Here is a 17482-nt window from a genome sequence, read left to right on the forward strand (position 1 = left end):
CTGGAGAGATGTAACAAAAGAGGAAGTCAGAAGTCATTTGAATGTAACTTTTGTTCACCAAGTTTCCGTTTTAGCATCGATTCGATTTCTCAGAGTAGCGTCACGTTTTAACGTTCCACCGCAGCTCATCACTGTCCCACATTGTCTTGGCACCTCGACAGCTAAGAAGCTCTTAGGTTGTTTGCTTCTGCGTTCCCAGGCCCATCGGATCATGAAGCTCACCCACGGGGACGATCACCCCATGACCGCCGATCTACTGATGAAGATGGAGGAATGTCGCACTGAGATCGTTCAGTTCAACAGTCGCTGAGACGCAGCCACAAAATATAAAACAAAGAAAGAATGACCACTGGACATTTCTACTATATGATGTTTATCAGACATTTTCTTTAAAAAAATGCTTTGAGCCCTCATTTTGTCAAAACGGAATATATTTAAGTTGTTTAAGATATTTTGTGTTGAGAATAACGAGACATAAGTCTGAATTAAAGCCGATGTGTGATGCTGTACAGTGGTGCTGTGCAGTAAAATGAGGCTGATGGGCAGTTGGTTGGAGTCTTATGATCCAGGCACATTAACGGGAAGCATTGAATAGGTCTAAAAAAAATTAAATTCCTTTTAAAACAAGTTTATTAACATTTTGTGTTTTGTTATTTGCTTTCTTTTTTTACTTGGATGAGTTGATGCTATCGAGGTATAACTAGTTTAGCATCTCATAACGAGCTACCAACCACTAATTATTCCTCTGCACGTTTCTATTCGTCTCGCTTCAAGTTTATTGACAAAGTAAGCAACCCCATGTGAGTGTGTGTAATTGTTTGTGTGGGAAAGAGAGCGCAGAGACTTATATTCCTCTGTCTCCTGCATTTAATCCTCCAATATACCATCTAGATGTGTGTCTCTGTGCGTGGGTCCCTTTGTGTCTACGTGCACTGTGGGTGTGTGTTGTTTTAGAAACATCCATCTTTCTTCTATATATATTCATCGCACACTTCCCATGTTAATCCTTGTTATTTTGGGTTAATAGTCAAGCCTTGTGTTTCTGTGATGGAATGTGGTGATAGGTCTCTCTCTCACTCTCTCTCACTTGTTAATCCCAAAAGTCTATCATTTGCAAACTGATGACAGCATTTCCGCTGAAATGGAACCTGTGTGTGTGTGTTTGTGTGTGTGTGTGTGTGTGTGTGTGCGCGCTGTTTATGGGGGGCTAGAAACTTGTTTGGTTTTTATGTTTCTAAAAAGGTTTTTGTTTTCTGAAGCATGAGAACGGCCAACAATCCCGTCATCCGTCCCGGGTAAGTCAGCAGTAAACTACGGATAATAATCGACGATAATCACAGAATTACAAAAAAAAGTCCCGACAGTAACATGTTACATATAACATACATAAACACTCGTTTAATTTCCCCCTGCTGATGTATGCGGACGGGGAGAGAAAAGGCTTTTGTTAATTGAATCTTGAAGAGACGAAAGGAAATGAAGGCAAAGATTGAAATGAGTGGTAATGAAGGTGGTGGACTGAATGGTCTGTGGGAGAGAACACCGCTCCTCCTTCCTCCATTACGCACATCGCTGGCTCTGCTGCTGTCTCTCTCACCCTCTGCCTTTCTCCTCTCGCACATCTTAACAGCTATTAAATTAGCTTTACCGTAGCTTAACCATAACCCTCTGTCTCCCTCTCTGCCACTCGCTGTCTCTCTCCCCCGTTTGTCTGCCTCTCTCACTCCCCAAAGCCTTTTAAATTAAATTCACTATTCGTCCTCATCCCTCTCTCTCTACTGCTGCACGTTTCTGCAGCCAATCACAAAGAGGACACCTAGTGGTTTTAACCCATCTTCATGCATCTCCTGCCATTCGCATTTTCAATTTTCATTTTGTGGACCTTCCGCCTCACCCTGTCTCTTCCTGCACCACTTCACCTTTGCACTCTCTACTCTCCCTGATATCATCTCTCATTTTTTTCTTCCACTCCTCCTGTATCTTCTCTAATATTCTCTCCCTCCCTGTCAATATCCACAGTCTAAATAAGAAAGTAAAACAACAACCTAAGTTCAAGATACAAGATTAGAACCTGCCTTCACTCTCAAATTGATTGTCAGGTCTAATTTTATTGGATGACAGCAAAAATCTTTCTAATTCTCTATCTGCATGTCAAATTGTTACATTGTAATGATGAAAAAGTCCCTTCTGCCTTACCAAGGGTTTCAAAGAGATGCAGCCTTTCAGGTTATATTAACAGGCAGACACGGCAGATTTGATCCCTTGTATCACTTCTCAAATATCTTCCTGTTTTACAGCATTCTGTGAAAATAACTTGATGGATATTGCCATATATTCATGAGCATTCCCATATTGGAATGAAACTATGAAGCCTCACGTAAAGCCCACATCGTCACCATGGCCTCATCACCTCTCCATCTGCCTTTCATCTTAGATGATTCATCATCAGAGCAGGCTCTTAAAAACCGAGGGCCGTTGAGATGAAGGGTAACTGCTTCTACCTTCTTGGAAACTATACAAATTTCATGATGAGTCCTTGTTGGACTGAGATTGGCTTGTTTCCATGGTATTGTGATCTTTACCATGATGGGGCCATGTCTCTTGGGGACGTTGGTCGGACAGTTGGTTCACCCCTTTCATGTCACAGGCATGCATGATTCCCACATACTTTGTTGATCACCACTCTTTCCATGCAGCGCAATTTTGTGATTGGCAGCTGTGTTTTGAGGTGAACAACTACAGGATGAGACGTTGCTCATGCAATAGTTCAAACTTTTCTGACACCTCCTGCTTATGAAGCCAAAACTCGGAAGGACCATAAGGCTCCACTTTCTGTCTGTATCAAATGGTGAAAGACCAGACTAAAAAATGTGGCACTTACCTTCAACATGAGGTAAAAATCTTTTTCCTATCTTTTCACTTTTCATAAAGGTCCATCATCAGGTCTGGTCTTTAACTCAATACTTAAGACTTAAATCCCTCTTTCTGGGAAATAGAGAAGTTCTTGCCTGAAAAGAAAATAGAGAAGTCGAATAAACCGTCTTTTTTTCTTGCACTCTAAAGTCACGTCTAAATCTAGTCCAAGAAGATTCCATTGTACATAATAACATCCAGCATGAAAATCTGCCTTACTATGTTAGGCAGGAAATTAAACTTTTAACTCATACCATTGGACAGGTTTGGTGAAAGATGATTGTAATAATATATTTTTTTAATTCCTCCAGATAATTCTGGAACAGTTTCTAAATGTAATGTTTGTTTACTTGTCTTTGTATGTTCTCCTGTCCAACCCCATTTCTCCCCTCTGCACTCTGCTCAAAGGTGATCCTGTTCACCAAAACTTTGTCACAATCCCCTTTTATCCCACATTTCCTGTAGCCACCTTTCTTCTCATCTATTCTCTCCTGGTCTCCCCTATTCCTTCCTTCACCTCCTTCCTGTTCCCTGCTGTGCGCGGTTGATCAAAGCCGGCTCAACAGGGCAACATGTCACCTAGGAAGCTGCCTACAGGCTAGTGAAGGTACACACACACACACTCACACACTCACACTCAGCCTGCACCACAGGATTATAGTTTCCAGTATACTTGGGTTTAGTGTGCTCTGGAAGCAAAAAAAACAAGATTATCACAGATTCCAAAAACCTTAAATGAATAATGATCCATTGATTTTCTAATATTCTTTGATTAATAGGTGTGATATAACATTGCCTACCATCTTTTATGTGTTGGTCATAATGCAAAATGTGGGCATTTCATTGGTTTGGGACCGACTTTATGGATTTATGCTCGAAGAATGAAAACTCAGATGTGAAACTCTTTCCATACATTTCTTTATTTACATCCCTCCATCTTGCTCTTCCATCAATTCAATGTGTCAGACCACATTTTACAGAAACGGTTCATCACCAGAGGACATTTTGATCTCAGTTTTGAAGTATGGACACGAGACTGAGCATGTCTCTTAAAACTGGGTTATCTTTTAGGAAGTGACTCCTTGGCACTTTACACTGAAACACAAACTGGTTTTAATCAGTGGAATAAAAAATGTCATTCTGTCTCAAAACGTACAATAATTCAAATTGTCTTCCTGCTGCAAATAAAATCAGTTTCTGGAAATGTGGTCTGATACTTTAACACACAAAACTGCTCACGGATCTAAAGATGCTATGTGGTCAGATGTCCAGAAAACACGTCATAATTCCAGTAAAACACTTATCGCTACATAAACTTGTTGATTCCTGTTGCCCTGCAACTAGTTATTTTTGTGAATAATTTGATTTCAAACACCTGGCAATCTCATTTAATATCGCTGCCGTTTATGAGGCTAGTACATGGACTATGACGTTATATATATATATAAACACAAAGGGCATCAAAACCCCAAGTGTTTGTCACAATAAATGCTAGAATCATAAAGCGCTACCACAGTAGATTTGGCAGTGACACGTGAAGGACAAATCATCACACAGCATTATAGAAAGCGCAGGCCAATAAGCTCATCCAGAGGTCGGGGTTTCCAAAACATGACACTATGCTATTATAGTTAGTACTGTAGAATAATTGTACATGTCCCTTAAAACAACACTGTTTTCTTCTTCACGTGCACTGGGCTGAAGCCACGTTGCTACCCAGAAACATTAAGTAGAATGTTTTAGGAAACCCAAATCCCATTAAAATCTCCAATAGAAACAACAGGAGCAGACCAAAGGAGCAGAAAATATATAAAATAAAAATGAGTGTAATTATGATATGTGCACAGTATATGTATGTTTATATGACATGGGCTCAGCAAAGTATTTATAGTTTTTTTTCTTTCCTTGAATGCATAGTAACTTTTTCAGATCATAAGTGATAAATAAATAAGAACAAATAATTGACTGTGCTCTCCTCCGCTTGAATAAATAAACCTTCATTCATGACTGGCACAATGAACAGAGATAAAAACAGTGAGCGTGTGGAAACCCCTCTTAGGAACAGTCTGTCAAAAGCATCAGGTTAATTTCCCACTAGTTGTTACTGCAGCTCTACACCACATGAAATGAGACTCTTAGCTCTTTACACGTCAAGATCCAAACATTAAGAGTAATCATTTCTGTGTCGGTCCAGTGGAAAAGGTCCAAACTGAGTTTGCTCTACTGTATAACTGTGTCACTTTGATGCTTTTGACCGATCGTACCTCCATCATTGAAGTCTGTCTGTGTCTCGTTTTACCTCTCAAACAAACATGCTCTCCCATAATGCTTTGTGCTTGACAGTCGGGGGCGGGGGCGGGGGGGGGGGGGGGGGGTCAGCAACAGATGTGATGACAGCGATGTAGAAGAAGCTTTCAAAGGGTATTGTTCTGTGTTTTAGAAGGAAACGGGCTCTTTCACATATTTATATTTGTACAAACATTTAGATCATAAACATCTCAAGCACCATAGATAGTAATATTAACAAATCTTCCAAAACAAAAATGCAACCAGGCAGAGACCTATGCCCCTTAATTTGGCCATTGTCCCATTTCTTTCTTTCTTTACTTTAAACATCTTTTTCAGTTCTTCCATTATCAGGTATATTTTAGTCTAAATTCACTATTTGTTTCCAATAACGCAGGCCTTTAACACTGTTCATCAATAGGCTTATCTTGTGCCTGTGTATTGTGTGTCTCTTTGACCACTTCCATTCTCTTGCTATAATACATAGTCTCCACGTGGTCCCATTGGACTCAAATAAAAAAGGATACCGTAATATAAAACACACACATTGACAAATCATTCCGTTTTTTTAGAATAAAGCAGAACAACACGGATACAAATAACAGACAGTTGGTCTGACAGTCAAGTCAATCGATCAGAGAAAACACATTTTCATTTCCACTTCTCTGTGAACCAGACGTTTCATTGCTTTGCGAACATGGAAAAGCCATCACATCTGTATCGGGAGAAACATGCTGTGTGTGTGCCGCTGAGGATCAAAGTTCAGATGCTCAGATTCAGGTGCTCAGTTTGTGGTTTAAGTCAAAAACATCACCACGAAAAAAGGGTGGTTTTGTCTTTGTTTAAACACCTGTTGCTCTTTCTTGAAAAATTTCAATTTAAACATTTTTAAATTGGATATTTGGTCCTTGCAACAATTTAGCTGTTTTTCAGAGCACAAGGTCTATTAACTATTTAAATTTATTTTAAACCTAGTCTCATCTCTCATCAGTGCACCGAAGACCATTGAAACATACAGTGTTACTTTGTCTATGATATAGTGAAACATTGACCCACAGTAAAACATCACAGTCAAAAATGGCTATAAATTCAAAGGTTTCCCAAGGACACTGATATTTTGTGTTTTTTTTTTCTACGCTAGCACCAAACTAATTGCATTGTAGAGAGAAAGAGAATTGGTCTTGGTATTGTTGAAATGTTTACAAGGCACTTGTCTAAATCATTTTTCCTTTGTCCTGTCTTTCTCTTGGTCCGTTTCTATTAATAACTGCACAACAATACCAGGCCGTTCTGTTGTCGGCACACACTGGATTTAAACTCTTAAAAGTGCTTTTCTAAAATGGTGGGAGATGCCAAATTGTTTCTCTCCTCTCTTGCACCTCTTTATCTTTTTTTGTTTAGAAAATGGGCAGTTTTTGTTCGACTTTCCGCTCCTTTCTTCTCGACATTCCTAAAAGATTCAGTCTTAGAGCTGTCTGAATGGGTTCATTTTTGTTCGTCTCTGGAAACCCGAGTATTATTTATGTTGCGGATGTTTCTTCCCAGACTCGCATCGTCAGTCTGCCTCTGAGCAGCGATATTCATCTGATTTAAAGTGGTCCGTTAATTAGATGCTGCTCGATATCTCTGTCTGAGGTTGTTTTCACTCCCCAAGAAATACAACAGGGTCTCATCTGTCCTCTGGCCTGATACATGTATATCCATTCTCTATTACACCCTCCATCCCTGCGTCCACCTGTCTCCTACCTACTAACATCTGGAGGAGCCATTGGAATGACATAGAGGATCAAGTGGTCAGTCATCCCCGTATCACTCCTTGCAATTATCCACAAAATCTGATGAGATGAGGGTGTTTTTAGGAGATATTTTGTAGGTTTTTGATGAATCTGTGGGCATAATGGTCCAACGCTCGTCATCGAATTGAGTCCAGCTGAGTCTCTGCCTCTGTGGGCCTCCAGCCGTCTGTCTACCGGTGTCTTGAGGACACGTCGAAGCAGGTGATCATCATGAGGTGGGCTTTGCAGAAGTTGACTCGGTTCTCCAGTTTGTCCGTCACTGTCTCCAGGGCCTCCAAATATTCCAGTGAGTCCACTTCGTAAGCCTGTTGTAGCTCAACTGAAAATAGACAGGCGAAGATGACAAACTTTAACAGTTAAATTGGTTTATGAGCATATAACCAATTATTTATATTACTTCATGTTATTGTCAATACATTTGATTCAAAACCCCCAAACTTGCGATTCATTGATTGTACGTAGGTTTGTGCTATTATGTATCCAAACCAATGTCCAGTGTGTACCAATAGGGGGATTTATTTGCATAAATGGAATATATTATTGAAACACATGTTGTCTTTACTGTATAATTTCCATACACTCTGAATATGTGGGTGTTCTTACATTTCAACTGGCAAGAAACCTAACCAGTGATAACTTATGATAAGGATTATAACACATCCAGTCAATCCCCTCATAGAAATAATCATCTAAGCCGTTGAGAACATTTAGTGTTCAATACATGATCACACACACAAACACACACACCACTTGTGTATGTATCCGAGTTCTACTTACACTCGGTGGTCCATTTGTGTGGCTCCAGCATCAGGTGCTGTTTGGTTTGCTCCAGCTCCTTCTTCAGGCACTGGTACTTGGCTCTGACTTCAGTGATTCTCTGTTGACGGTGTTCCAGCAGACGGAGCTTGGCGTGCACCACCTCCTGACACACACACACACACACACACACACACAGAGTGGACAGAGGCCTTTTATGTATCTGGAGGACTGCTGTGAAACACACGGGGCTGTCTTTCAGCAGCATGCTGATTAACACTCACACAGATGCATACATTCACACCTCATCGACCCTTCAGTGTGAACACAGTCGAGTGCTTTCGGACGCTGAGCAGCTTCACTGCAGCAGTCGGTGGTTAAGTGGCTTTCTTGGGGCCTGCTGTAGGAAAAATCTATATTTCATGCTTTTCTCTCCCACACTCGAACCCAAAGCTCACAAAGCTCCCTCCCCTGCGTGCATACATACATACATAAAGGTTTCAGAGTGGGAACATAGAAACCTGCACCGTGCATTCATTACATTAAAACTCTATTCAGCTGAACCTGAGATCTTATTGATCTTATAGATAATTTATCAAATTAAATAACACAGATAGAAACTGATTTTTTCCAAACTCACTCTACACAATACATACGCTAATGTTGATTCATTGCTTTAGTGAAAATCCTTTGTCTCTTTCCACATTAATTCCTTTAATACAGTAACTCATGTCTTCTTCCTCTCGCAGCAGTGCCCAACTAGGACACTCATTGCTTTTTAGTGTGTCCCCAAAGTATTCATTTCTTTGACATCAACAGCAATACGGCTCCTGCCTCTGGGCCTCTCTCTCTTCTCTTTCCCTCTCCACCTTCTTTAATTCTCTCCACACATCCATTCTTCATTCTCCTTCAACCGACCGCCAAACACTACATCCTCCTCAGACACTTCCTCTTTCTTTAACCCGTAAATGCTTTGTTTGAACCCTGTTTGGTTTCCAAATACACTTCCACGCTGTTACCCTCTCCTCCCTCTTTCAGAACCAGAATCAGCTTTATTGGGTTTAGGGGGGAATTGTAAAGCCGTTTAGTAAAAGCATACAATGGCTTCAAAATTTCCCCACTGGATGTAAATGAGATTATTTTACCCGTGGAGATTGGGGGATTTTCTGATCTATACCTGCCATATTTGTAATTCTCAAGGACTCACATGCTCCTTTAGCTGTACAGCCGGGGAAAAAAACGGAGGTTCATCTACCCATCTGTATATTGTGGGGTAATATATATTTATTATAAATATATTAGCTGCTTCCCTCCTCCCCGTCTCACCTTGCTTCCTCCTTTGTCTTTCCTCTTCTGCAGTCGCTCAACATCATCTATCTCATACACCTTTATCTCAAAGGTTTCTGACGTTGCGGTCGCGCCACGCAGGTTTGAGGGAGTCGGTGGCCCCAGTGGACCGTCTACCCAGCATGCACCTGGGCTGGAGGAAGAGGAGGTGATGGCCTGTTTAGAGGAGCGGTGAGAAGGTGAAGAAGAGGAAGAGTCCAAGGTCAGTGCTGGGATCAGACGACGACGCTGCAGGCCTGAAAAAGAAAAAAAGAAAAAAGAGAGTCACACACCACCAGAGTTCATCGATTGCTTATTCTGACGCTACTATTTACTCGTCTTAAATGGTTCAACAAGTGATGCGATGTAGAACGTTTTAGATTTTGTCAGTGACTCTCTAAAGGGAAACTTACCCGACCTAAGCACCATTTCAACCACAAGTGTGCTACACCATTCTAACTGCTTTAGCATGACTAAGAACTCTTACCCTGCTCAAATTATAGGTAGACCAAAGTTTCTTTATTGTCACATATATTTCAAGGTTTTATTCTCTTTCTTGGAGAGATATTATGCGCAGAGTTATGTGGAAGCTCTCGCAAAAGTCATCTGTGCACATGTGTGCATCTCATGTGCTGCTTTTTGAGACTGATCTGCCTTCACACTATCCTTCATGCATCCTAATACATACTATCCAAACCTCTGCACAGAAGTGTATTTGTCACCATGGCAACTATGCCTTACATTTACAAGGCTAGAGTTCACAAAGGAAGATTCAGTATAAAAATGCAGATAAAAAAACAGGTTTTCAGCTGCGCAAGTGTTAAGATGTCTATCTACGGCAGAATAGAGACGGTGCTTGAGCTCAACAGGGAACCCCTACTTGTTCACTTTTTACCATTTGCATCAAAGTGAGTCACTAAATAAACTGGAAGATAGGGCATAGATCTGAAAGCATGATAATGTAAGCTGAGGAAGACCATCGTAGACCAGATAATGGAGTGTGAAGTCAGATAAAAAGTTTAGTCTCTGTTCATAAAGCTCACAGATAAGAGCTGCAGGTCACTGTCTAATCTGGTGACCACATTAAAATGAACACACACACATTCACACAGACACATTCGATTTGGATGGAAATTGGCAGCCATGTAGGGATGAGAGTCATCTGATTCACTTGCAACGGAGAGATAAAGTGAGTGAGTGAGTACAAGGGAGAGAGTGGAGATTTTAATAAGGTTGCAGCTGTCTTTTGGTCTCGTTGTGACACAGGAAGGTCAAGCAGAGACATTAGAATTTGATCACGTAGTAGGGAGCGGATTATAAGAGTACGGGTCCGCAGGGGGGAGAAGGTGCAGGGAGGGAGAGATGGACAAATGAGAGAGGAATAGATGATGAAAGATGAGGAAGTACAGACATGGAATAATATTTTATTTAGATAGTTAATGAATCCTATCTAATGGAAATCAAACACAAAGGGAGAGTCCACAGGAGATTTGATTCAGATTTCGGCCGCAGTCACATCTTCACACATCTGATCCTGTCTGTGGGACATCCATCCTTTTTAAATCTTTAATCTTAATGGCAGAATATGAGGCTGCATAGTCATGTATGGAAATGGTTACTCCAATTTAAATTATTAATCAGGAAGAGTTGCCCTTGTCCAATCTGATTTTATGCACATATCCATCCTTGTGGTTAACCAGTAGAGTGTAATTTGGCCGGCACATTAGCAGCCTCTCTATGTGCTGCTGGTGAATATCTATATTCATTACAGCCCACAGCAGCAGATTCCCTTTACTATTTCACAGATGAGTGGTCAGGGTCACCTTTCCTACCTGCTAACTCTCCTTCTGCAGGCACAGCTTCGCTCACTTCTCCTCAACACGTTCAGAGCTGATTATTTTCACCAAAGAATTGTCCTCATAATGGTATTTATTCTTGTTTCTGTTAATCCTTCATTTCTTAGTTTTTTATTTTGTTTTTAAAAAGCCTTTTTCCGTCTCCTAATCACATTTCATCAAAGCTTTCACATTTGTAGATTTCATAATGCAAAAATGATGTATGTGGGCAGAAAAGGAATAAAACAAAAGCAAACCCCCTATGAACTAGAGATAAGCTGACCACCACATGTTATTTTTCTCTTTCTTGTCAACCACGATGATAATCCATAACCCAATTAAGTGACGTCACTTCAGAAACATTGAAAAGATTTGTTTTAATTTTGACCTGTGTTGCTCCTGCTCTTCTTGCTGCTCTTGGAGCTCCGTCTGGAGGAGGTGGTGGCTGAGCTGTGCTCACTGAGGGAGTCCTGGGCGGAGGAGGTACTTCCTGTGTTCTCGCTGCTGTCTCTCAGCATGCTCTCGTAGCCACTGCTGCCTCCACTGTGGTAAAACAAGGCTGTCTTCCCCATCGCCGGAGGAAGCTCACCACTCAGTACGCTGCTGTTGGAGGCAGAATCAGTTCACAGTTGAAGTTAAAGTAACCCCCAAAAAATGGGAATGTTTTAAGCAAATGTTGACATTTCTCAGTGAAATTGCGGCCGTACCTGTTGTCACTAGCATGGCCGCTGCTGCAGCGGTGAGCCTTTCTGGGAGCTGTGATCTTGCTGTAGGGTGACGGCAGTGTTTGAACTACTACTGCCTTCTCCTCACCCGGACCAGTTACACCACCATCTCCAATACCATCACCACCACCTCCTGCAACAGTTCCTCCTCCACTGAGAACAGGGAAATAGGAGGAAATAGTTAATCCAATGAGCAGATTATTCTTTAATTTGTTTAATTTGGCTGTTTTAGTTAGCAATGAACAGTTTAGCCGGGGGAATGGCAGCCCTGATGGAACTGCAAATGTCATGATGTGGACCTTAAAACTTCAGGATTTTCCTAATTGATGATTTTCTTACATATCACATCAACGGTGTCTGCGCGACTACTGCATCGAAACTCCCTGCCGCGTCATATTCATTGTCAATTGATGAACTCAATTCATATAGTCCTTTTTTAAGTTGTTTATGATGTCCTACTAAATGGCTGAAACGTAAAATTCAATGAGGCAAAGCGGACTAACCTTGTCCCTCCAACTCCTCTTTCCTCTGCTGGCTCTGTCCCTCCTCCCTGGGGGAGACCTCTGGAACGGGAGCCTGCACTTCCCTGGAGGAGCTCTGAAATTCGCCCGTTGACAGCGCGGGGAGGCAGCTTGGCCGCCAGGTTCCCCCCCCGACTGCGGCTCAAAGATTGGGTGGACCAGGATCCAGGGGAAGGGGCCTGCTGCTGCACAGGGCCTTGTACTGAGCTCTGGCTCTGAGGAAACAGATACATTACTTACGTGAATGTAAGGAGAAATGGAGGTCATTTGATGACCTATTTGCATTACATTATTGAGCAAAACTGGGTGGTTCATTTATTCTATTGCTATTTTCTAAAATATGTCTTCCTCACCTTTCCGTTAGGAGGAAGGCTGGAGCTGCGGCTGGAAGCTTGGCTTAGAGACTTGGTGGAGAAGCTCAGGGTCTTGGTGCTGGATGAAGACAGACTCCGGCCCTTGGGACTGCTGGTCATTAGAAGCTTACTGACTGCTGATATTTTTGACTGTCCACTGGCCTTGACAGGTGACTGCGGGGCGCTGCTTGGACCGGGGCCGCCACTGAAACTGCTAAAGTTCCCAGTGGGAGAGGATACTGATCCAGCACGGGTGACGCTGCGCCCCGTACGAGGCATGGTGCTGTCCCCCCTCACCTCTCCCCCTCTTGCGCTGCCCCCTCTCTCCAGAGAGAAGCAGTCGTAGTGTTGGGAACCACTTTGGGAGCCGTGGACCCGACCGAGAGAGTTGGTCCTGTTTGCAAGCTGTTCCAATTTGGCGCTGAAGAGTCTGCTGCTGTCTATACTGGCGCCTCGTTGCCTGGCGATCTGGGCATCGTCGGCCGCGCCGCCCAGCGGTGACGCCCCGTGGCACGGCTGGTGGAGAAGGCTGGCCGCCCTGTTCCGCTGGTCAAGGCTGGACTTTCGTATCGGCGGCAGAGGTGGGATTCCCCCCTTCTTGTGGGAGATGAAGCCTAGTTTTCCAGCAGATCCCCGGCGGTCGAGTGTGGCTCGAGGACTGCAGGGGGTGGAAGTGGTGACCCCGAGACTGCAGTACTCGTTTCCGTTGTCCAAGCCGTCGTGGCGGTTGAGGCGGTGCCAGCCGCGGGGAAGACTGGCAGTGCGGTGGATGTCCGAGCTGTAGATACTCGTCAAACAGTCTCCCAGGGCAACAGTGGGCACCATCTCACAGCCATCCACAACTCTCCTAAAGGCATCTGGAGACGACAGGATCTCACCGCCTGAACTAGAGCTGCCCTGATCCCCACCTGGTGATGGAAAAATTACAAATGACAAAGAACATTGATTAAAAAGCAGTTCTTGTATTCTTGGTCTGATTTATTATCCCAGTCCAACCCCGCTTACCATCCCTGTAGAAGCTGCGGTGGTCTCCGGTCGCAGCTCCCGCTTGACTTTTTGAACACTCTACGTCCCTCTTCTCTGACCTCACTTCACACACACGCTCCCTGGAGCTCCCCTCCTCCACAACGCGCTTCAACCAGGGATCGTCAAAGCTCATCTCACTGGAAATAGAAGCTAAAAGTGGTGCATTATATTTGTTTGGGTCTTTCGTTGAGCTGGTTTTGGTAGGCGAGGAGAGGATGGTTGGTTCCTGTAGAACCATGGGTTTGACAGCCAGGCATGGGTGCACACTGATGGTGGTCTTGAAGGGAGAGAAGTTACCGGGTCCTGCCAGAATTTGGATGTTAGTTTTAGCCATGGATGGGGGCAGTTTTCTCAGCCTGTCTTTGGTTGCAGTAGCCTTATTACTCCCGTTTTCTGACAGCACCAACTCTCCACCCAGACCATCCGATCCCAACCAAAGGCTCTGGCTGGGTTCAGGTTCAGCCAGGGCCTCCCCTTGCTGGCTCTGCGACTGACTGAAGCTGTGGAGAGACTGGTCAGCCTCACTGCCCATGCTCAGATCACTCATCCAAGAGGAGATGGGTGACATCACTGTGGAAAAGGCTTCTCCTTCTATCCGCAACTTGGCCATGGCCACCTACAACAGGACACAATTAAATTGAGTATGACATCAGGCGCGGGACAGTAGTAGTAACAGCCATCTTCTTAAGATTTTGTATTTGAATTTGGCTCAGAATAGTATCACATCAGCCACATCAGACACATTTTCACTTAGTCATTGTAAATGCAATGTAAGTCAACCACACTAACCTCTGCCATAGCGGCGACATCCGTCCCCCCTGAAGTTGTTGCAGGATCTGCAGGCATGTGATGATTTTCCGCAGCTCCATCCTCCGCTGGACTGATGAAGCAGGAGGCTTGGGAGCCTAAAGCGAAGGCAGCAACAGTCACTTTCAAAGCTAACAATCCTTGTTGGACAAAAAGTGAGGCCCTGACTCTCCATAAGAGCTGCAATATCAAGGTCCTCCTCACCTCCACAAGCTAAAGTGTACACTGCTTCATCCTCCCCAAGTGAGGGAGGTCCAACTGTTCGTACAGAAGCTCCTGGTCCTGAGGCTGCAAGTGGAGTATGAGAACCAGGTTACTACATTCGATCCCTAGTCGGCCGTAATTGTGTTAACTCTTTCTTTGTGTTTGACTCACTTTTTGCATCTTTTTTCCTGATGTAAAACTGAGAATGTTTTGGTTGAACTCACCATCCTTGTGTGTGTCTAAGGGAATCGGTGGGACGTCATCATCACAGAGGGTCTCTGCGGATCCCAGGCTGGCCGACAGAGACTGGGCCGGCTCTCTGACCTGTGGGCTCATGCCCACCGGAGGAGTCCTGGACAGCAGGGAGTCTGTGGATGACCGGCCGCTGTCAGCAGCCAAACTGTCTGCAGAATCAGATACACACATATTTGGCGTTGTAAATCGGTTTCTTTTCCAAGTGCAGAATAGAAGGAAATTGGTCTCACACTATAATACCAATTTGGAACTACCGGCTATTTTATCGATAGTGTTGTTTTGTCTTAATTTGTGGCTATATTTGTAAATGCTTTAAGACATGTCATATCACAAAGACAAAGTTAAGACTGTGTTATCGGCTTTTAGCATGAAACAGCAATAACCATACCGACCAGAGGGATATCCGTGTAAGGAATCCTGTTATAAAGGAAACTCAATACAGTAATCCATTGTAAAGCATAAACACAAAGAAAGAAGCATACTGTCTGAGGTCAAAGCCTCTGTTGCCTGTCCATCTTGAGCCAGAGTGTGTGAGGACAAGGGGGGCGTTGCCGGCAACACACACTTCTGGGTGTACACTTTGCACCTCTGGGACGGGGAGGACGGAGGCCTGGGGAGGAATACAATGATCAAACATTTAGACCGTTTTTTATCCCACATGCAACTGCTTCATTGCCACAAATCAAATGATTTTTTTTCTTCATATCTTCCAAATGTTGTTTTCATCAAAACTGAGGTTCACATTCAACATTATTGTCCAGACATACGGTACATATGTATACCTTACCTGTAGTCTGAGGTTTTGGTGAGACTGGCGATGCCCAGGCGTGGTGAGCCTAATGGGCGGGCCTTTCCCTCAGTGTTGTTGACCCCATTCAGACTGCGTATTGGAGAGACCATAAAAGACGACATCTTTTCAATTGAAGTCAGATCCTTTCCAATGGCTAATAGAAACATGTGAGCAATCAAATGAACATTAATCCTGCATAACTCCTGCTGTCCTCACCCGTCCTGCAGGGAGCTCTTAGCCCTGTGCAGGGGGTTGGAGGGGATGCTGCTGCTTCCTGTAACGCTCCTGGTACTAGTAACTATAGTGGAACTAGAACTCTGAGCCAGGTTGTGGATCATTGTCTGAGCCAGCTGTGCCTCTTCCACCACCTCCTTGATCTCCTGAAGCTGCTGGTCATTGGTCCTCCTCCTGGAGGCTGCTGCTGCTGCTGAGGAGGAGAACTGCAGTGAACCTCCTACAGCACATGCAGAGCCTGAGGGTTTGGATAGAAAAATGTTTTTTTTTTTTTTAATCCCAACACTATAAAATGACGTTTGTCTTTATGCTGACTTACAGATTTAAAACCTATTATTGTTATTAATGAATTAACCTGTTTTAGTTTCTGTATCCAGCCCAGGAGCAGAAGCAGCTGAGGTTGTGACAGCCGAAGATGGACATGGCTCATGTTTGGCACCTTGTTTGCTCACTGGGATTTCTTCAAAGGGGAACTTTGCCACCTGAAAAAAGGACAGATTGTATGAAAATATGAAGTAGAACCGGGTCCTGTACAAAAGGTAACAATAACAAGTTAATGCTGTTAATGCTTCTTTAAAAAAATGTTGTTAAATAGTTGCAACCATATACTTTTTAAAAAGAAAAAGATAAGTACCCTTACAAACACAAGCAAGACAGAGAGAATAAGGTTATGCAGATACTGTACATGCACAGAATACTAAATGGAACAAACCCCTTTTCCATTGAAACAGAACATTTTTAACCTGCCAAACAACCATCAAACTTAAATGCAGCACCTCTTTCTCTCCTGCTATATTTAGTTTTTTTTTCTTTGAATGATTATTATCCGTGTTCAAAAGACAGAAAACTCAAATCACCTCCTCGCTTCCATCAATGCAGTCCAGTCTCTCCTGCAGCTCAGCAAAGGTGTTACATTTCAGGCACTCAGCTCTCTCCTCTGGGACCGGAGCCAACGGCTGCCCGAGCAGTGACTGAGAGGGTGGAGGCAAAGGCTGAGAGGGGACACTGGCTTGGTCTTCTGGCTGAGACTGCACCTGTCAAAACAGAAATCATGAAGAGTTGCTTACAATCCAAATATTATTCAGTGTCTAAACAAAAAAAAATTGACATCTAAATGTATCTACACTACCTTGTTTGGAGCTCCAGCGGCCTGACCTTGACTTTGATGCTGCTCTGACATTTTACCTCGAATTAAAGCAGGAATAATTGGCACAAATTCCGGCGGCCCCTCGTTGTCTGTTAGCTCTCTATCGGACACCGCGGCCCCGTTCGGGCCCACGTAGATCACCGTGTCACATGACTGCTCGCTGCTTGAATATTCGTCGGGGTCACTGGACAGTCGCAGCAACGGAAGGTCAGAGTCTGTGTCGCCGCGGTGATGGAAAGGTCGCAGATGGGTCGGGCGACGCATTCGACCCTCCTCGCAGGAGCTCTCTCCTCCGGAGGAGCTAGAAGTGTATTGCTGAGGAGGAATAGAGCCAAGCAAAGAAGAGGCAGAGTTGGTGGTGAGTGAGAAATATTCTCCATGAGATTTTTTTTTCTCTTTAAATGACAGTTCACACCAGAGAGAGATGGAAAAGATGCAATGGAGAGAGCGAAAAAGGATGACATCCACTCGGATCTTGGACATACAGCTTAGCCAAGTAACAGATTGG

General features: G+C 43.6%; 2 protein-coding genes across 4 annotated transcripts in view; one reads left to right on the forward strand and one right to left on the reverse strand.

The window, feature by feature from the left end:
- smyd3 (SET and MYND domain containing 3) overlaps nucleotides 1-3675 on the forward strand; it is a 48793-nt gene extending 45118 nt beyond the window's left edge. The window contains exon 12 of the mRNA XM_037482876.2: nucleotides 200-3675. Within this exon, the coding sequence (XP_037338773.2) occupies nucleotides 200-310 (111 nt within the window). The 3' untranslated portion in view covers nucleotides 311-3675. The remainder of the gene's footprint in view (nucleotides 1-199) is intronic.
- Nucleotides 3676-4536: 861 nt separating this feature from the next.
- The window catches only part of kif26ba (kinesin family member 26Ba), a 60892-nt gene continuing 47946 nt past the window's right edge, over nucleotides 4537-17482 (reverse strand). Inside the window, exons 13-29 of one of the 3 annotated variants that reach the window (XM_037482863.2) lie at nucleotides 16957-17289; nucleotides 16685-16861; nucleotides 16183-16309; nucleotides 15810-16017; nucleotides 15591-15683; nucleotides 15286-15413; nucleotides 14773-14952; nucleotides 14549-14632; nucleotides 14327-14442; nucleotides 13517-14153; nucleotides 12512-13419; nucleotides 12141-12373; nucleotides 11620-11790; nucleotides 11301-11515; nucleotides 9078-9334; nucleotides 7773-7917; nucleotides 4537-7314 (exon numbers count right to left, since the gene is read on the reverse strand). In XM_037482863.2, the coding sequence (XP_037338760.2) occupies nucleotides 7166-7314; nucleotides 7773-7917; nucleotides 9078-9334; nucleotides 11301-11515; nucleotides 11620-11790; nucleotides 12141-12373; nucleotides 12512-13419; nucleotides 13517-14153; nucleotides 14327-14442; nucleotides 14549-14632; nucleotides 14773-14952; nucleotides 15286-15413; nucleotides 15591-15683; nucleotides 15810-16017; nucleotides 16183-16309; nucleotides 16685-16861; nucleotides 16957-17289 (4161 nt within the window). In that variant the 3' untranslated portion in view covers nucleotides 4537-7165. Of the gene's footprint in view, nucleotides 7315-7772; nucleotides 7918-9077; nucleotides 9335-11300; nucleotides 11516-11619; nucleotides 11791-12140; nucleotides 12374-12511; nucleotides 13420-13516; nucleotides 14154-14326; nucleotides 14443-14548; nucleotides 14633-14772; nucleotides 14953-15285; nucleotides 15414-15590; nucleotides 15684-15809; nucleotides 16066-16182; nucleotides 16310-16684; nucleotides 16862-16956; nucleotides 17290-17482 lie in introns of all 3 variants that reach the window. The other 2 variants (XM_037482853.2, XM_037482844.2) reach the window with 2 other exon arrangements.

Source organism: Pungitius pungitius, chromosome 4, assembly GCF_949316345.1.
Source record: "Pungitius pungitius chromosome 4, fPunPun2.1, whole genome shotgun sequence".
NCBI lineage: Eukaryota > Metazoa > Chordata > Actinopteri > Perciformes > Gasterosteidae > Pungitius > Pungitius pungitius.